The sequence below is a fragment of the Rutidosis leptorrhynchoides genome, chromosome 5 (assembly GCF_046630445.1).
Source record: "Rutidosis leptorrhynchoides isolate AG116_Rl617_1_P2 chromosome 5, CSIRO_AGI_Rlap_v1, whole genome shotgun sequence".
NCBI classification, from domain to species: Eukaryota; Viridiplantae; Streptophyta; class Magnoliopsida; order Asterales; family Asteraceae; genus Rutidosis; species Rutidosis leptorrhynchoides.
In genome coordinates this window covers 108,505,324-108,523,228 of record NC_092337.1, presented here as the reverse complement: position 1 = coordinate 108,523,228, position 17,905 = coordinate 108,505,324, and the positions used below count along the sequence as shown (strand labels likewise).

Genomic DNA, 17,905 nt, shown 5'->3' with positions numbered 1-17,905 from the left:
ATATTTTGATGTTTTAAGTTTATTAAGTCCGCTGTCCTCGTTAGTAACCTACAACTAGTTGTCCACAGTTAGATGTACAGAAATAAATCGATAAATATTATCTTGAATCAATCCACGACCCAGTGTATACGTATCTCAGTATTGATCACAACTTAAACTATATATATTTTGGAATCAACCTCAACCCTGTATAGCTAACTCCAACATTCACATATAGAGTGTCTATGGTTGTTCCGAAATATATATAGATGTGTCGACATGATAGGTCGAAACATTGTATACGTGTCTATGGTATCTCAAGATTACATAATATACAATACAAGTTGATTAAGTTATGGTTGGAATAGATTTGTTACCAATTTTCACGTAGCTAAAATGAGAAAAATTATCCAATCTTGTTTTACCCATAACTTCTTCATTTTAAATCCGTTTTGAGTGAATCAAATTGCTATGGTTTCATATTGAACTCTATTTTATGAATCTAAACAGAAAAAGTATAGGTTTATAGTCGGAAAAATAAGTTACAAGTCGTTTTTGTAAAGGTTGTCATTTCAGTCGAAAGAACGACGTCTAGATGACCATTTTAGAAAACATACTTCCACTTTGAGTTTAACCATAATTTTTGGATATAGTTTCATGTTCATAATAAAAATCATTTTCTCAGAATAACAACTTTTAAATCAAAGTTTATCATAGTTTTTAATTAACTAACCCAAAACAGCCCGCGGTGTTACTACGACGGCGTAAATCCGGTTTTACGGTGTTTTTCGTGTTTCCAGGTTTTAAATCATTAAGTTAGCATATCATATAGATATAGAACATGTGTTTAGTTGATTTTAAAAAGTCAAGTTAGAAGGATTAACTTTTGTTTGCGAACAAGTTTAGAATTAACTAAACTATGTTCTAGTGATTACAAGTTTAAACCTTCAAATAAGATAGCTTTATATGTATGAATCGAATGATGTTATGAATATCATTACTACCTTAAGTTCCTTGGATAAACCTACTGGAAAAGTGAAAAATAGATCTAGCTTCAACGGATCCTTGGATGGCTCGAAGTTCTTGAAGCAGAATCATGACACGAAAACAAGTTCAAGTAAGATCATCACTTGAAATAAGATTGTTATAGTTATAGAACTTGAACCAAAGTTTGAATATGATTATTACCTTGTATTAGAATGATAACCTACTGTAAGAAACAAAGATTTCTTGAGGTTGGATGATCACCTTACAAGATTGGAAGTGAGCTAGCAAACTTGAAAGTATTCTTGATTTTATGTAACTAGAACTTGTAGAATATATAAAGAACACTTAGAACTTGAAGATAGAACTTGAGAGAGATCAATTAGATGAATAAAATTGAAGAATGAAAGTGTTTGTAGGTGTTTTTGGTCGTTGGTGTATGGATTAGATATAAAGGATATGTAATTTTGTTTTCATGTAAATAAGTCATGAATGATTACTCATATTTTTGTAATTTTATGAGATATTTCATGCTAGTTGCCAAATGATGGTTCCCACATGTGTTAGGTGACTCACATGGGCTGCTAAGAGCTGATCATTGGAGTGTATATACCAATAGTACATACATCTAAAAGCTGTGTATTGTACGAGTACGAATACGGGTGCATACGAGTAGAATTGTTGATGAAACTGAACGAGGATGTAATTGTAAGCATTTTTGTTAAGTAGAAGTATTTTGATAAGTGTATTGAAGTCTTTCAAAAGTGTATAAATACATATTAAAACACTACATGTATATACATTTTAACTGAGTCGTTAAGTCATCGTTAGTCGTTACATGTAAGTGTTGTTTTGAAACCTTTAGGTTAACGATCTTGTTAAATGTTGTTAACCCAATGTTTATAATATCATGTATGAATATCTCTTAATATGATATATATCCATTAAATGTCTTTACAACGATAATCGTTACATATATGTCTCGTTTAAAAATCATTAAGTTAGTAGTCTTGTTTTTACATATGTAGTTCATTGTTAATATACTTAATGATATGTTTACTTATCATAGTATCATGTTAAATATATATATATCCATATATATGTCATCATATAGTTTTTACAAGTTTTAACGTTCGTGAATCATCGGTCAACTTGGGTGGTCAATTGTCTATATGAAACATATTTCAATTAATCAAGTCTTAACAAGTTTGATTGCTTAACATGTTGGAAACATTTAATCATGTAAATATCAATCTCAATTAATATATATAAACATGGAAAGGTTCGGGTCACTACATTTTCTCTCTTTCATGCACCTTCTTCTATCCTTAACCTCCTTGAGGCTAAAAGACGCAAATTCTTTTGGGGAGGGACATCTTCAGAAAATAAAATTAATTGGGTAAAATGGGATCAAATACTTCTTCCTTACGAAAATGGTGGGTTAAATGTGGGCTCCCTTTTTAGCAAAAATATCTCACTACTATGCAAATGGTGGTGGCGTTTTAAAAACGAGGAAAATGCGCTTTGGGTTAAAATTATCACTAGTATCTACGGGAAGGGGGGGGGGTGGAATTTAACGTTTCTTGCAGGAATATTTCAGGTCGCACAGTTTGGAAAGAAATCATTAAAGCTGGCAAAGTCGCGAACAAGCCCGGGACTTCATTTTCATCCGCCATCACAAAATGCCTCGGAAATGGTGACACTATCAAATTCTGGAATGACATTTGGTTTGGGTCGGAACGCTTCAGCACACTTTTTCACAGGTTATACATGCTCGAGCTCAACAAAGAAGCAACTGTCGCTGAAAGAATCACGCAAATCAACGGAACTTCTTTTGGTAATTGGTGTTGGACACGTCCTCCAAACGGCCGTGTGCTTAACGAATTATCGGAACTAAACAATATTGTATCCTCCATTACACTATCAGACAAACCTGACCCTTGGAAATGCACTCTTGACCCCTCGGGTACTTACACCACCAAATCTATGGCACACTTGATAAACTCCCTTAAGCTTGGTGGTAACGCTCTCAACACGACGATTCCTCGCAACAATCTACTCCCCCAAAAAGTCTTCATTTTCATATGGAGAGCATTTCAAAAAAAGATACCGGTTCGATACGAATTAGACAAACGTGGCATTGATCTCGACTCCATCTTGTGCCCTTTATGCGAGAGGGAAATAGAATCCGTTGAGCATTCTCTTGTTCTTTGTCCAAAATCGGCTCTAATATGGAAACACGTACTAGATTGGTGGGCCCAAGACATCTCAATAATTTCCAATTTAAACGATGCTATTATCAATAATCAAGCCTTCGCTCTCAACAAACACGGATCTTCACTATGGCAAGTAACCAAATGGATTACATGCTACATAATCTGGAAACATAGAAACTTAAAAGTATTTTCCAAAAAAGTTTGGTCCCTCGCCTCGATTCTCTCCGAAATTCAAACTCAAAGTTATAGCTGGATTTCCAAAAGATTGCGCAAAAAGAAATCAATCATGTGGCATCAATGGCTCATTAATCCTTCCTTCTTCGTGGCGGATCCTCCACATCGTGTCGGTATCGGCTAATACAATACTTACACTAATGTGTAGCCATCGAATACCATTTCTTCTATTGAGGGTTTGATTAATCGGGTTAGTCTGTAGTAACTTTGTTGGCGCTTGATCGTCACTGTTCCTCTCTCTTCCCCGGCTTGACGTTTTAAGTTCTTATTCCCTCTTTAGTTTTTATAGTATCCGTCGGCTACCCTCGATAAATAGATTCCTACAATATATATCTCTATTTCAATTGTATAGATGTGTATAGGGACTTGTAATTTAATTTTCCATTAATAATAATAATTTTTGCTTTTCAAAAAAAAAAAAAAAAAAATATTATGTACAGTGTATAAAATATAATCAAGGAAAAAAATTAAAATTGGTAGACCCTTTTTCCTCACTAAACAAGATCGTACTCTGAAATTGTTCACGTTACAGTCAGAAAACCAAAAAATGCAACATTTGACTTCACGTTAAAATCACTAAGCTTCACGGTTAAAAATAATATTAGTCTAACTATTCATTAGTGTATTTTTATCTACCATCTAATTTTGCCGTCATCCGTTTATTGTTTCGGTGGCAACTGGCAACATTCTTAAACATTGTCAAATTATTCATAGCAACCATATACGTCGTATCTTACTAATAAATACAAATACAGTTCCTTTTGAAAAAAAAAAAAAACCTTTATTTCATGAAAGAGACAGGCAATGTCTTCAATTTGGATATAATTGGAATTCAAATTTTCGGGCATGTGTGTGGTGCATCAACATAAAATACAAAATTTTTTTTTTCAAACATTTCTGCTTATCACAAAGCAGTGGAATTGTGATGTGGTCAAAACATGAGATGATCGCAACTAATGGTTTAGTTCTTATCAGATGATCTCAATCGATGTTAAAAAAAAAAAAGAACAAGTGCACAACCCTTTTCATTTACTATACTACGGAGTACTAGCTATTAAAATCGCGTTTATACACGGGTCATCCATTTTAAAAGAATTTTCATTTATATTATAGTTAGATTATGGTTGTTGTGTACGAATTTCTTTTATATTTTTTTTATGGCCATTATATTTTAATCCTACTGTAATATTCTAGATATAATAGTATAGTAATGATAAAAGTATTTAGAAAGAACTAGTGAAATGACCCGTGAAAACACGGGTTTGTTTAAACGAAACAGTTTAATGATATATTTTAGTTATTAAGTGAATATAAATGTTAAAGTCATTTAGTTTATTGCCCCGTGGAACCACGGATTCCGATTAAGAAACTTGCCGTTGATTTTACAAACATAAAGTTCGCTCAAAGTTGAATATTTATATTTATATTTTTAATAATAATAATTATTGTTAATAATAATAAATTCCTTTTAATTTTTTTAGAAAAAAATACAATTTAAGAGAGATTAATATTTCCTTTTATAAAAGATTTTGTATTATTTTTTTTAATTAAATTAATATATAATTAGAACATCATCATTATGAAAAATAAAGAATAATTTAACTTAATGATAATGTCATCATTTTAGAGGTTTATTAGATTAAGAAGTATTTGTAAAGATTCACCAACCCACATTTTACAATTAGGACTCATTATCAATTCAATTTATATATATATATATATATATATATATATATATATATATATATATATATATATATATATGATCATCATCATGAGGGAAGTACTTTTTTGGGGGAAGTAAATTTTTTTATTTTTTTTGATTTTTTTTTTCAAACATTAAGATTACAAAGTGTAATTTTTTTAAATGTTCATATTTTCATGTGATCTTAATGTTTGAAAAAAAAATCTGAAAAAAACAAAAATAAATTACTTCTCCTAAAAAAAGTGCTCTCCTTTTGATTAAAATACTATATATATATATATATATATATATATATATATATATATATATATATATATATATATATATATATATATATATATAAATATATAAATCAAAATTTTTTTTTGCTTAGGTGTCATTTTCTTATTTAATTAAAATTAATTTTTAATTATAATTTAATATATACCTATAGATATCGATTTACATATATAGATTATATATATATAAAAAATATTTGTGTAAATAGTGAAAATAGAAGGAATCAAATGAAAGGGGACGTGATATATTATTTGTGGCTAATATGAAAACCATAGTTTATGTGCACGTTAGATTATCATTATCTATTAATCCGTATAAAAACCAACTAATTTAGGAGATAAAATCAATTAATGGTGACTGAATATCAAGTACAATTAATAAAAAACAAAATATTCACACAAAAATTATTAAAATATAACTATTATAATATTAATTCTACATTATGACTCTTTCGAGTATCATTATTTTGCTGAAATGACTAACAATTTTTCTAAAATTAAACTCGCGAGTTACACTTTTATTCAAAAAAATAATTGTATATAGTAATTCTAAAATAATATAACTTATACTTTATTAATGTTACGTTCCATGACAAATTTTCATTGTACTCTAAATATTACGTAGCATATAATTTATATTTTAAAAAGATATTAACGGTGAGAAAAAAAATTGTAGACATTAAGTTACTAACACTACTCAAAACCATTTTTAAAATTTGTCAACACCACGGCCTTTTAAACTTAAAAGAACTTTTAAAATTCGTTAACACCACGAGCTATTAAACTCAAAAGGAATTATTAAAATTTGTCAACACCACAGACTCTTAAACTTAAAAGAATTTTTAAAATTCGTCAACACCACAAGCTCTTAAACTCAAAAGGAATTTTTAAATTTTGTCAACACCACGGGCTCTTAAGCTCAAAAGAATTTTTAAATTTTGTCACCACCACGGACTCTTAAATAATTCTTATACTTTTCCTATTTTTAGTATCGCTATTTACATACCAATATAAGCTGCAAATTATAATTTTTTGTATGGTTTTTTATACACCCGTGCAACGCACGGGCTCAAAAACATATATATATATATATATATATATATATATATATATATATATATATATATATATATATATATATATATATATATATATATATATATATATATATATATATATATATATTAAAAAGTATGTTATTGATTACGGAATATAAAACATACTGTATTAAATTTAAAATAAATACTATTGATTACGTTGATAATTCTCCTTGTTCTTGATATATCTACAAAATAATTGAGATATTGATGAATAATATTTTATATTAAAATAATAATCTACGTAAGTAAGTTATGGGATATTACCATATTAACTATTAGAAAAAAATGACTAAGAGCACTAGGGGTATTTTTGTCATTTTGCTTATTTTTTTACTAACTTCCACTTTGCTAAAAAAACTCCCACACTTTGTTCAAACATTAAAACCGGCCCCCAAACACGGGGTAAAGTGCCAAATCAACATTTTCATAAAAAAATCTTAAATAAACTCCACCCAAATATTCAACAGATCATAACTTCTCGGTCGCAACGAGTTAAATTTTTCCGGCATCATCGTTAAACTCGAAATAATTTTAAGAACACAACGTCACTGACTATACGCAAAACGGATTATTTTTTAAAAAAAGCTAAATATTTGGGGTACTTTTCACACACGTTGATTTTGCGTTAAATTTTTAAAAGTCGACAATTTCATAGCGAAACACGGAGATGCACATATATTGTTAATTTAAAATAACATTTAATTTTTCACGGGTTATACCTTTTGGTTCGACTCGAGTTGCGCTTCAACGACATCATCGTTTCCCACGAAATAATTTTACAAACTAAACGCAATAAAATACATTGAAAACCGAACGTCCGGCGCGAAGCGAGGGTTCGAAAACTAGTTTACGTCTATGATCAAGAAAAAATGTAAACTTAATATTTTAATAATTAAATTAAATATTTAATTAAATAATAATGAATTTTGATTGGTCAATAGAACTTTAATTTTAAAATTGGATGTCTAAAACCCGCTTCATATGTATAATAATAAAAGTTACGAAATCGATCTAGTATGATTTGAAACGTTTGAAAGAGTAAGCTAAGTGGTATGATATAAAGGGAGAAAGTGCACTAAGAACCTCAAGAAAGTAAGTTAAGCAAGGCTACTATCAAAATTCAATTTATTTATTTATTAATTTTTTTTGTTTCCAAAACTTTTAGCCAGTCCACGCCAACAGTTTTGTGCTCAACATGTAAGAAGAGGTGAATCCAGCTGACTTGACAATAAGACATGCAATATTGTGAAAGGACCCGTTCATATACATTATAAATGATTCACAATAGTTGATTACATCGCGAGGTATTTGACCTCTATATGATACGTTTTACAAACATTTCATTCGTTTTTAAAAGACAAACTTTCTTTACATCTAAAATTGACGACATGCATACCATTTCATATTACATCCAACTATAATTGACTTAATATTAATCTTGATGAACTCAACGACTCGAATGCAACGTCTTTCAAAGTATGTCATGAATGACTCCAAGTAATATCCTTAAAATGAGCTAATGCACAGCGGAAAATTTCTTTAATACCTGAGAATAAACATGCTTTAAAGTGTCAACCAAAAGGTTGGTGAGTTCATTAGTTTATCATAATCAATCATTTCTGTAATAGTAATAGACCACAAGATTTCATATACATAAACGTTTTAATAAAAATATTCTAAGTGGTTGAGCACTTGGCAACCATACTTAACATTTAATCAACGTCGCATATTCCCTTTATTATGAAATCTCACTACACTGTACCAAGTGTAGTCACTGAAACGAAGTACTGTGCAACCGTTGAATACTGGTCGTCCAGTCCGGTTGGGGTTGTCAGGCCCGATAGATCTATCAACAGGATTCGCGTTTACAATACCGCATGTAAATGGTAGTTACCAAGCTATTAGGGAAAAATATGCAAAGTGGTACAACTCAACGTAGAATATGTTTTTAGTACTTGTGTCCATTTCGTAAAACAGTTATAAAACAGTGCATGTATTCTCAGCCCAAAAATATATATAAAAAGGAAGTAATGAAACTCACAATACTGTATTTCATAGCAATTATGTATATGACGGCACTGAACAAGTGAAGGGTTTGTCTCGGATTCATGAACCTATATTAAGTATATATATTTATATGTTGGTCAATATCTGTCTAACAATTTAGGTCAAGTCGTAGTGTATCACGATCCTAATACTCGAGACCAACATGCAAAAGTCAACTTGACCCAAAATGACTTCCAAAATCTATACATGTTTATTATATAACTTATATATAGTCGTTTTATATATTTAAATATATTTATCAGATTTTATTATACTAAATAATACAAGTCATTTATTAATAAATAAAAATTTATATTTAAATTCATATATGATAAAAATATACTCTTATATATCTCAAGTAATAAAATTTATAAAATTCACTTAATATCATAAAAATATAGTGGTATGTATTATTAATGTAATTATATTACGTGTGGTAAAAATATCTTTGTACGCATATTTATTTGATAAAATAATATTGATAATAATAATAATGATAAAAATAATAAAATGATAGTGTCAATAAAAATATTAATTTTTAGTAATAAAGATAATTTAAGTAATAACATCAACTGATAGCAATTATAATAATCGTTTTAATAATAATATTAAAATTAATAATAATTCAGTTGACCATATCTTTTAATCCGTTCATCGAACCCACACGATTTCTAAATGAAAAGTTATTAATATTTCTTTAGCTTTTCAACGACATGCATATCATATACCTTATCTCAGTAGCATATGTATCAAATTCGTGATTTTTATCATAAACTATTTAACGACGAAACTAAGCATACAAACATGCATAATCATATATACTCGAGCACTAGTCAGGGATACACTATTAATATATAAAAGATAAGATATGAATGCTCACGTATCAATATTGTGATTCAATATTGCAGGAAAGTACGTAGACGCAACGAAAATGATAAACGTTAGGTTGACCTCACGAGCAATACCCTTGAACAATACCCATAATCTCCATAGCTATAACCCATAATTTTCTTAGCTCTATCCCATTTGAAAACTTATTTTGAAATCGTCTGAATATAACTCCGTCGTAGTATTTTATGTATACTAATAATATCTTGAAATAATACTAAGTAAATATATATATGTAATTCGATTGAGAGAGTTTAGAGAAATATATTTTTAAGTTTCTATGAGATAATGAAACCTATTGAATTCTATTTATAATAGATTTTTGAATTATTAAAGTGAATTATTAAAGTATGAATTATTAAAGTGAATTATTAAACTATGAATTATTAAAGTGAATTATTAAAGTGAATTATTAAAGTTAAAGTAAAGTAAAAGTAAAGTAAAAGTAAAGTAAAAGTAAAGTAAAGGTAAAGTAAAAGTATAAAACTATGTACGTATAATACGCGTATAAATATATTTAATATTAATTTAAATCGTTATATCATAAAACATTTTAGAAAAGTAGAATTATATATATTCATAATAGGTTTCAAGTTTTTAAATTACAGTCTGTTGGTGAAGCATGGGATAAAGTCCAAAGGTTTAATAAACGTATGAAATCATCTTAATGAAAAATGTCGAGTTACTTAACTTGTCGATATCCAACATCTAGGTTATTTACACTCCACGTTCTTACTTATAGATCACTTTACTATTTTCCTTATATTATCAAAAAAATAGATTTCTTAAATCACAGTGGACCTCATAACATTGGCCCGTAATCATATCATAATGTATATGATAATTCAATCATTTGATATTATCTCTTAATTCTGTCGATAAATATATCGAAACAAATACGTTCATGTAAAGTATCATATATCTAATACTTTGTTAATGTTTTCAGTTAATATTATATATTATATATACATATCTATATACACATAATTGTTCGTGAATAATCGAACACGGTCAAAGGGTAATTGATTACATGAATGTAGTTCCAAACTTTTTGAGATTCAACATTACAAATTCTGCTTATCGTGTCGGAAACACATAAAGGTTAGGTTTAAATTTGGTCGAAAATTTCCGGGTCGTCACAGTACCTACCCGTTAAAGAAATTTCGTCCCGAAATTTGATCGTGGTCGTCATGGCTAACCATAAAAATGTTTTCATGACGGATATGTGTTGATAGATAGGATTTTATTACCATAGAGTAATATGGATAAAATGATCCGATTACTCGAAGCGTATGAGTGAAGCTATCACAAAATAGTGGAATGAGGAAAATAAGTTTCGTCATAATTTTTGACGTAGTCATGGTTGAATTCCGGAATTCAAGGGATTCAAAAAAAAAAAAAAAACTTGGAAATCTATAAGATCTGTTTCTTCGAGATTTAAGGAAATTAGGATCTCTTTAATTAAATGCGATGATCTGTCCCGATTAGTACGTCTGATATTTCTCTTATATATTTACCTTTTCCATTCCATTAGTTTTTACCACTTCTATACTCAATTCCAATTTCAAAAGATTGCGAAAATGCTTAATCCAGTTCTAATCCTTGTCCTTATCCTTAATATCGCAACAATCATTCTCCTTTTCCAACTTCCACCGAAGGAATCTGTTTTCTTCTACTTCGCCCTTGGGGTTATAGTGTTTTTAATTCTCCCGTGTCTTTATGTTGCGATAAACATTGATATACACGGTTTGTAATTTATGTGTTGTTATGGACTTTATATTCTCCCTTACATTTCGGAGTTTCATACTTTTGTTGTCTCTTTCCGGCTTTAAGTCAAGCGAATAATGGTCCAGAATTAGTAGGTATGAATTTTTGGATGAACATAGTTAATGTTCTAAGAAGGAAATCGTAATGGTACGATCTTGATTTGACAAATTACCAGAATATCCGGAAAGATAGAACTATCAAGAAGATATGTTCTTAATATGTTTGGAGATTTGGTAGAATGTAAAAGTCGTGTAAATGACACATGATGACGGTATGTTCTGTGAATCATCACGTTCCATTAGAAACTCAGCATAAATTACTGTAATATAATCACGTTGATCAAGTGTCATTATATTATACTAACTCATGCTTTAGTTCCCAACACTACTTCAAAACATTCATATTTGAATTTTTTTCAGAATTTAGAAACCAACACAGTTTCTTTTATGTTGCAGATATTATGGAGAGATAAATAATCTCAGATAAGAATAGTTGTGAAAATATCTCCAGAAATATGGAGAATATGCATAATGAGGGATACGAAGATATCTTATAATATTTAAGATAAGATGATGATGAAGAATAAGATCCGCAAAGGTTTAGAGTCAGGAGCAAGGTATTCGTTAATGACTTAGTCAGAAACAGAATCATCAAGATTCTTTAAATACAGACTTTGGTCCTTGTATTTGTCCTTGGTCTCCTTCACGGTCTGCTCAATCCATTGTTCAGTACCAACTCTTCTCTTTTTCTGGGCTTTACCAACACATTATTCTTTGTCATCAAACTTTTGACTGTTAAAGTCATTTACAGTTTCTGCTGCTTCATTAGCATTTCGAGAACTAATTCACAGTTTGAGATGTTTTTCAGAAACTTTACATTCGAAGTGTGTAAGTTTAGGAGATAGACGTTATATGTATATATAACTATTGAAGTAGAAACGCTGCGAGATTTCAAAATACTGATTGCTGATTTTTAGTAATTGGTATGGCAATTCTTGTTGCAAGATGCGGATGAGTAAGAGATGGAGTTTCAATGAATAAGTATAGTGACTTTTCGGAGAGGTTTAAGTCGATGGTTAATGAAGTTGTTGATAAGTTTACTGCTAATGTGGTGAGATATAAAAAGTTCCCCAGTAACGATGGTGAAAGGGCAGCGTATCTATCGAAGTTATAATAAAATTTAGTTTTACCGAAAAGTCGAAGTTGACTTGTTGGAGCTGTGACAAAACTGGCTACTTTGAAAAGAATCGTAAGGTTGTTTTTGCTAATAAATGCTAAAGAATTCAACGCGGTACGTGTTAAACTATGACTTTGGGTTCGAGAGTTTTTCAGGTACAAGACTTCGGGTAATGTGTGATTGGATCATCATCTCGATTGTTCCTTATTTGAAGTGTCTTTCGAAATTTTGAAGCGTTTTAAATGCAGCTTGTCATTGTCAATATCCAAAGGATAAATTCGTCATAAATCTCGATTGATTCTCGTATCCTTTTGAGTGTTACAATTAAAAGGGATGTTCTATCACAGTTTTGAAGTCAAAGTATAGCTTTGAAAAAATGTAAGGATCTAAGAGTGATGGTTTTGCTTATATCTCGAGTTGCATTCTGAGATTTCAAAAATCAGAATAGGTGATTGATTTGAATGTTGTTTTGATTTCTTATAAAAGAAGGTATACTGTTGTAAAAATAGGGAGTATAGTTGATGATTTACTGAATTAGAATCGAAGAATGTAATATATTAATTGTGCATTTATATATCTCTCGGGTATTACCTACCCGTAAAAAAATGTCACAAATAATATTTTGAACAAGAATTTTTCATTACAGTCTTTATGAAAATATATGTATGTATATTTTCTTCAGATGTAATACAGATTTAATGAGTTAATATCATATTAAGCTCATTTGATTTTCGGCTTGGATTAGTAAAGAATAATCTCTAAAACATTAGAGATTACATAATCTTCGCGGAGTATTTCGCTAATGTAATCAATACTTCAATATTTATTCTTATAGATATTTCCTTAGTGAATTATGCTGATGCTCATAGAACTCTTGCTAACTTCACAAGATACGAATGTTGTTTTCCAGTAAGTTTCGAGTACATTGAAGATGAAAGTGTAAAATCAAACATGTTATTGAATGATACACTTGGTTTATTATGAAACCGAATTCATTTAATTGAATCAAAGATTGTAGTTACGATGGTTAGGTTGTTAACGAAGGATGTACATCATAGCATATTAGTGATATGAATTTAACTGAGTAGTATCTACCCTTTTTCAATTCATATTCAATAGCTTAGTACGAAAGATTTTTATAGTTTCAGCAGTCATATATATAAAATATATATATAATTTCTTCAGAAGAATGAGTTAGTACTTCATAACTCGTTGATACAAAATACTCGTTGTTGATCAATGATGACGTCCACGGCGATTCTTGAACTGACGGAACTTGTGATGTTATAGGTGCTGCTAGTGCTGATGATGCTGACAGTACTGACGGTGATGGTGATGCTGACGATATTGTTGATGCTGATGATACTGCCGGTAACTGCTGGTGATGCTGCTGAAGCTTGTGGTATTGAGGCTTGCGATGTGGATGTTACTGGCGGTATTGGTTATGCTGCTGGTGCTGTTGATGGTGTTTGTAATCCTTGCACCATGTGTTCCAAAGCCACTACTCGGGCACGAAGTTCGTTAATTTCTGCTAGTACACCGGGATGATTGGCGGTTGGAACGAGCGGATGAATAAGATTCGCAATATGGGATAGTATATAATCATGACGAGATACTCTAGCAATGAGTGAGAAAATGGTGTCTCGAATAGGTTCGCCGGTAAGTGCTTCAGGTTCATCGCCAAGAGGGCAATGTGGTGGATGGAAGAGATCACCTTCTTCTTGTCTCCAATGGTTGAGTTGACTACGGACCCATCCCCAATTCATCCAAAATAGATGATGGGAAATTGGTAGATCTATTCCGGTGATGCTACTTTCGGAGCTCAGGTAAATATCCATATCGGAATAGCTGTCGGAATCTGAGGAATTCGAACTGGTTGAGGGATCCATCTCGTAGGATCAGGGAAAGAATTTTTGGTATGAAGTAGATTGTAGAATTTAGATTTGGTATTCTTCTATTACATAATTTGCATATGTATTTATAATACCAAAATTCCGTAAATTACGGAGAATCTTTGAAAAGATGTCAGTCAAAGTTTACAGTAATAGATGTGCTAAGATAAGAATCCGTCTATACACTATTATGCAAAAAATGCAGGAAAACGCGTCTAGACTTAAGATGATAAGCAGGTAATTTCCTAAGGATGATAAGTAGATGATTTCCGACTAGAATTGATAAGCAAACTTTTTGACATGCAGACACGGTCGAAGTCCAGACTCACTAATGCATCTTAACAACTATCAGTTAGACACACTAATGCAAGACCTGGTTCGCTAAGACCACTGCTCTGATACCAACTGAAAGGACCCGTTCATATACATTATAAACGATTCACAATAGTTGATTACATCGCGAGGTATTTGACCTCTATATGATACGTTTTACAAACATTGCATTCGTTTTTAAAAGACAAACTTTCTTTACATCTAAAATTGACGGCATGCATACCATTTCATATTACATCCAACTATAATTGACTTAATATTAATCTTGATGAACTCAATGACTCGAATGCAACGTCTTTCAAAGTATGTCATGAATGACTCCAAGTAATATCCTTAAAATGAGCTAATGCACAGCGGAAAATTTCTTTAATACATGAGAATAAACATGCTTTAAAGTGTCAACTAAAAGGTTGGTGAGTTCGTTAGTTTATCATAATCAATCATTTCTGTAATAGTAATAGACCACAAGATTTCATATACATAAACGTTTTAATAAAAATATTCTAAGTGGTTGAGCACTTGGTAACCATACTTAACATTTAATCAACATCGCATATTCCCTTTATTATGAAATCTCACTACACTGTACCAAGTGTAGTCACTGAAACGAAGTACTGTGCAACCGTTGAATACTGGTCGTCCAGTCCGGTTGGGGTTGTCAGGCCCGATAGATCTATCAACAGGATTCGCGTTTACAATACCGCATGCAAATGGTAGTTACCAAGCTATTAGGGAAAAATATGCAAAGTGGAACAAATCAACGTAGAATATGTTTTTAGTACTTGTGTCCATTTCGTAAAACAGTTATAAAACAATGCATGTATTCTCAGCCCAAAAATATATATAAAAAGGGAGTAATGAAACTCACAATACTGTATTTCGTAGCAATTATGTATATGACAGCACTGAACAAGTGCAGGGTTTGTCTCGGATTCACGAACCTATATTAAGTATATATATTTATATGTTGGTCAATATCTGTCTAACAATTTAGGTCAAGTCGTAGTGTATCACAATCCTAATGCTCGAGACCGACATGCAAAAGTCAACTTGACCCAAAATGACTTCCAAAATCTATACATGTTTATTATATAACATATATATAGTCGTTTTATATATTTAAATATATTTATCAGATCTTATTATACTAAATAATACAAGTCATTTATTAATAAATAAAAATTTATATTTAAATTCATATATGATAAAAATATACTCTTATATATCTCAAGTAATAAAATTTATAAAATTCACTTAATATCATAAAAATATAGTGGTATGTATTATTAATGTAATTATATTACGTGTGGTAAAAATATCTTTGTACGCATATTTATTTGATAAAATAATATTGATAATAATAATAATGATAAAAATAATAAAATGATAGTTTCAATAAAAATATTAATTTTTAGTAATAAAGATAATTTTAGTAATAACATCAACTGATAACAATATTAATAATCGTTTTAATAATAATATTAAAATTAATAATAATTCAGTTGACCATATCTTTTAATCCGTTCATCGAACCCACACGATTTCTAAATGAAAAGTTATTAATTTTTCTTTAGCTTTTCAATGACATGCATATCATATACCTTATCTCAGTAGCATATGTATCAAATTTGTGATTTATCATAAACTATTTAACGACGAAATTAAGCATACAAACATGCATAATCATATATACTCGAGCACTAGTCAGGGATATACTATTAATATATAAAAGATAAGATATGAATGCTCACGTATCAATATTGTGATTCAATATTGCAGGAAAGTACGTAGACGCAACGAAAATGATAAACGTTAGGTTGACCTGACGAGCAATACCCTCGAACAATACCCATAACCTCCATAGCTATAACCCATAATTTTTTTAGCTCTATCCCGTTTGAAAACTTATTTTGAAATCGTCTGAATATAACTCCGTCGTAGTATTTTATGTATACTAATAATATCTTGAAATAATACTAAGTAAATATATATATGTAATTCGATTGAGAGAGTTTAGAGAAATATATTTTCAAGTTTCTATGAGATAATGAAACCTATTGAATTCTATTTATAATATATTTTTGAATTATTAAAGTGAATTATTAAAATATGAATTATTAAAATATGAATTATTAAAGTGAATTATTAAAATATGAATTATTAAAGTATGAATTATTAAAGTGAATTATTAAAGTATGAATTATTAAAGTGAATTATTAAAGTGAATTATTAAAGTGAAAGTAAAGTAAAAATAAAGTAAAGTTAAAGTTAAAATATAGTAAAAGTATAAAACTATGTACGTATAATACGCGTATAAATATATTTAATATTAATTTAAATCGTTATATCATAAAACATTTTAGAAAAGTAGAATTATATATATTCATAATAGGTTTCAAGTTTTTAAATTACAGTATGTTGGTGAAGCATGGGATAAAGTCCAAAGGTTTAATAAACGTATGAAATCATCTTAATGAAAAATGTTGAGTTACTTAACTTGTCGATATCCAACATCTAAGTTATTTACACTCCACGTTCTTACTTATAGATCACTTTACCATTTTCCGAATATTGTCAAAAAGAATAGATTTCTTAAATCACAGTGGATCTCATAACATTGGCCCGTAATTATATCATAATGTATCTGATAATTCAATCATTTGATATTATCTCTTAATTCTGTCGATAAATATATCGAAACAAATACGTTCATGTAAAGTATCATATATCTAATACTTTGTTAATGTTTTTAGTTAATATTATATATTATATATACATATCTATATACACATAATTGTTCGTGAATAATCGAACACGGTCAAAGGGTAATTGATTACATGAATGTAGTTCCAAACTTTTTGAGATTCAACATTACAAATTCTGCTTATCGTGTCGGAAACATATAAAGGTTAGGTTTAAATTTGGTCGAAAATTTCTGGGTCGACACATATTGTTTTGGGAGTAGATTCGAACTCAGGGGTGTCTTCGAGCATAGATAACATAGGCAACCGCCTAGGGCCCAAAAATTAGAAGGGCCTAAAAATTTGAATATGTAATATTTTCTCAATATATTTAATTAAATCAAATAAAAAATTGTCAATTAAAGTTAAAATACCTAGTTTTTAATAGCTAAATAAAATGTAAGTAAATAAATAGATAAATTGGAGTATTATTTTTTTATGCGTAGTAAAAAAATTTAACGTATATGTGGGTCCATTTTTATTTTCGTCTAGGGCTATTAAATTATTGAAACGGCCATGTTCGAACCCATTGCACCACTTATTCCATAGGTCTAATTAATGATCTT

General features: G+C 29.7%; 1 protein-coding gene across 1 annotated transcript; it reads left to right on the top strand.

Moving 5' to 3' along the window:
* Nucleotides 1-2,733: 2,733 nt before the first annotated feature.
* Nucleotides 2,734-3,537, top strand: LOC139848913 (uncharacterized). The gene has a single exon (XM_071838593.1). The coding sequence runs from the start codon at nt 2,734-2,736 to the stop codon at nt 3,535-3,537; it is 804 nt and encodes a 267-aa protein (XP_071694694.1).
* Nucleotides 3,538-17,905: the final 14,368 nt, after the last annotated feature.

What these genes read in the sequence shown, in the direction of transcription:
- LOC139848913 (XM_071838593.1), top strand. Translation starts at nt 2,734, where the DNA reads ATGCTCGAGCTCAACAAAGAAGCAACTGTCGCTGAAAGAATCACGCAA.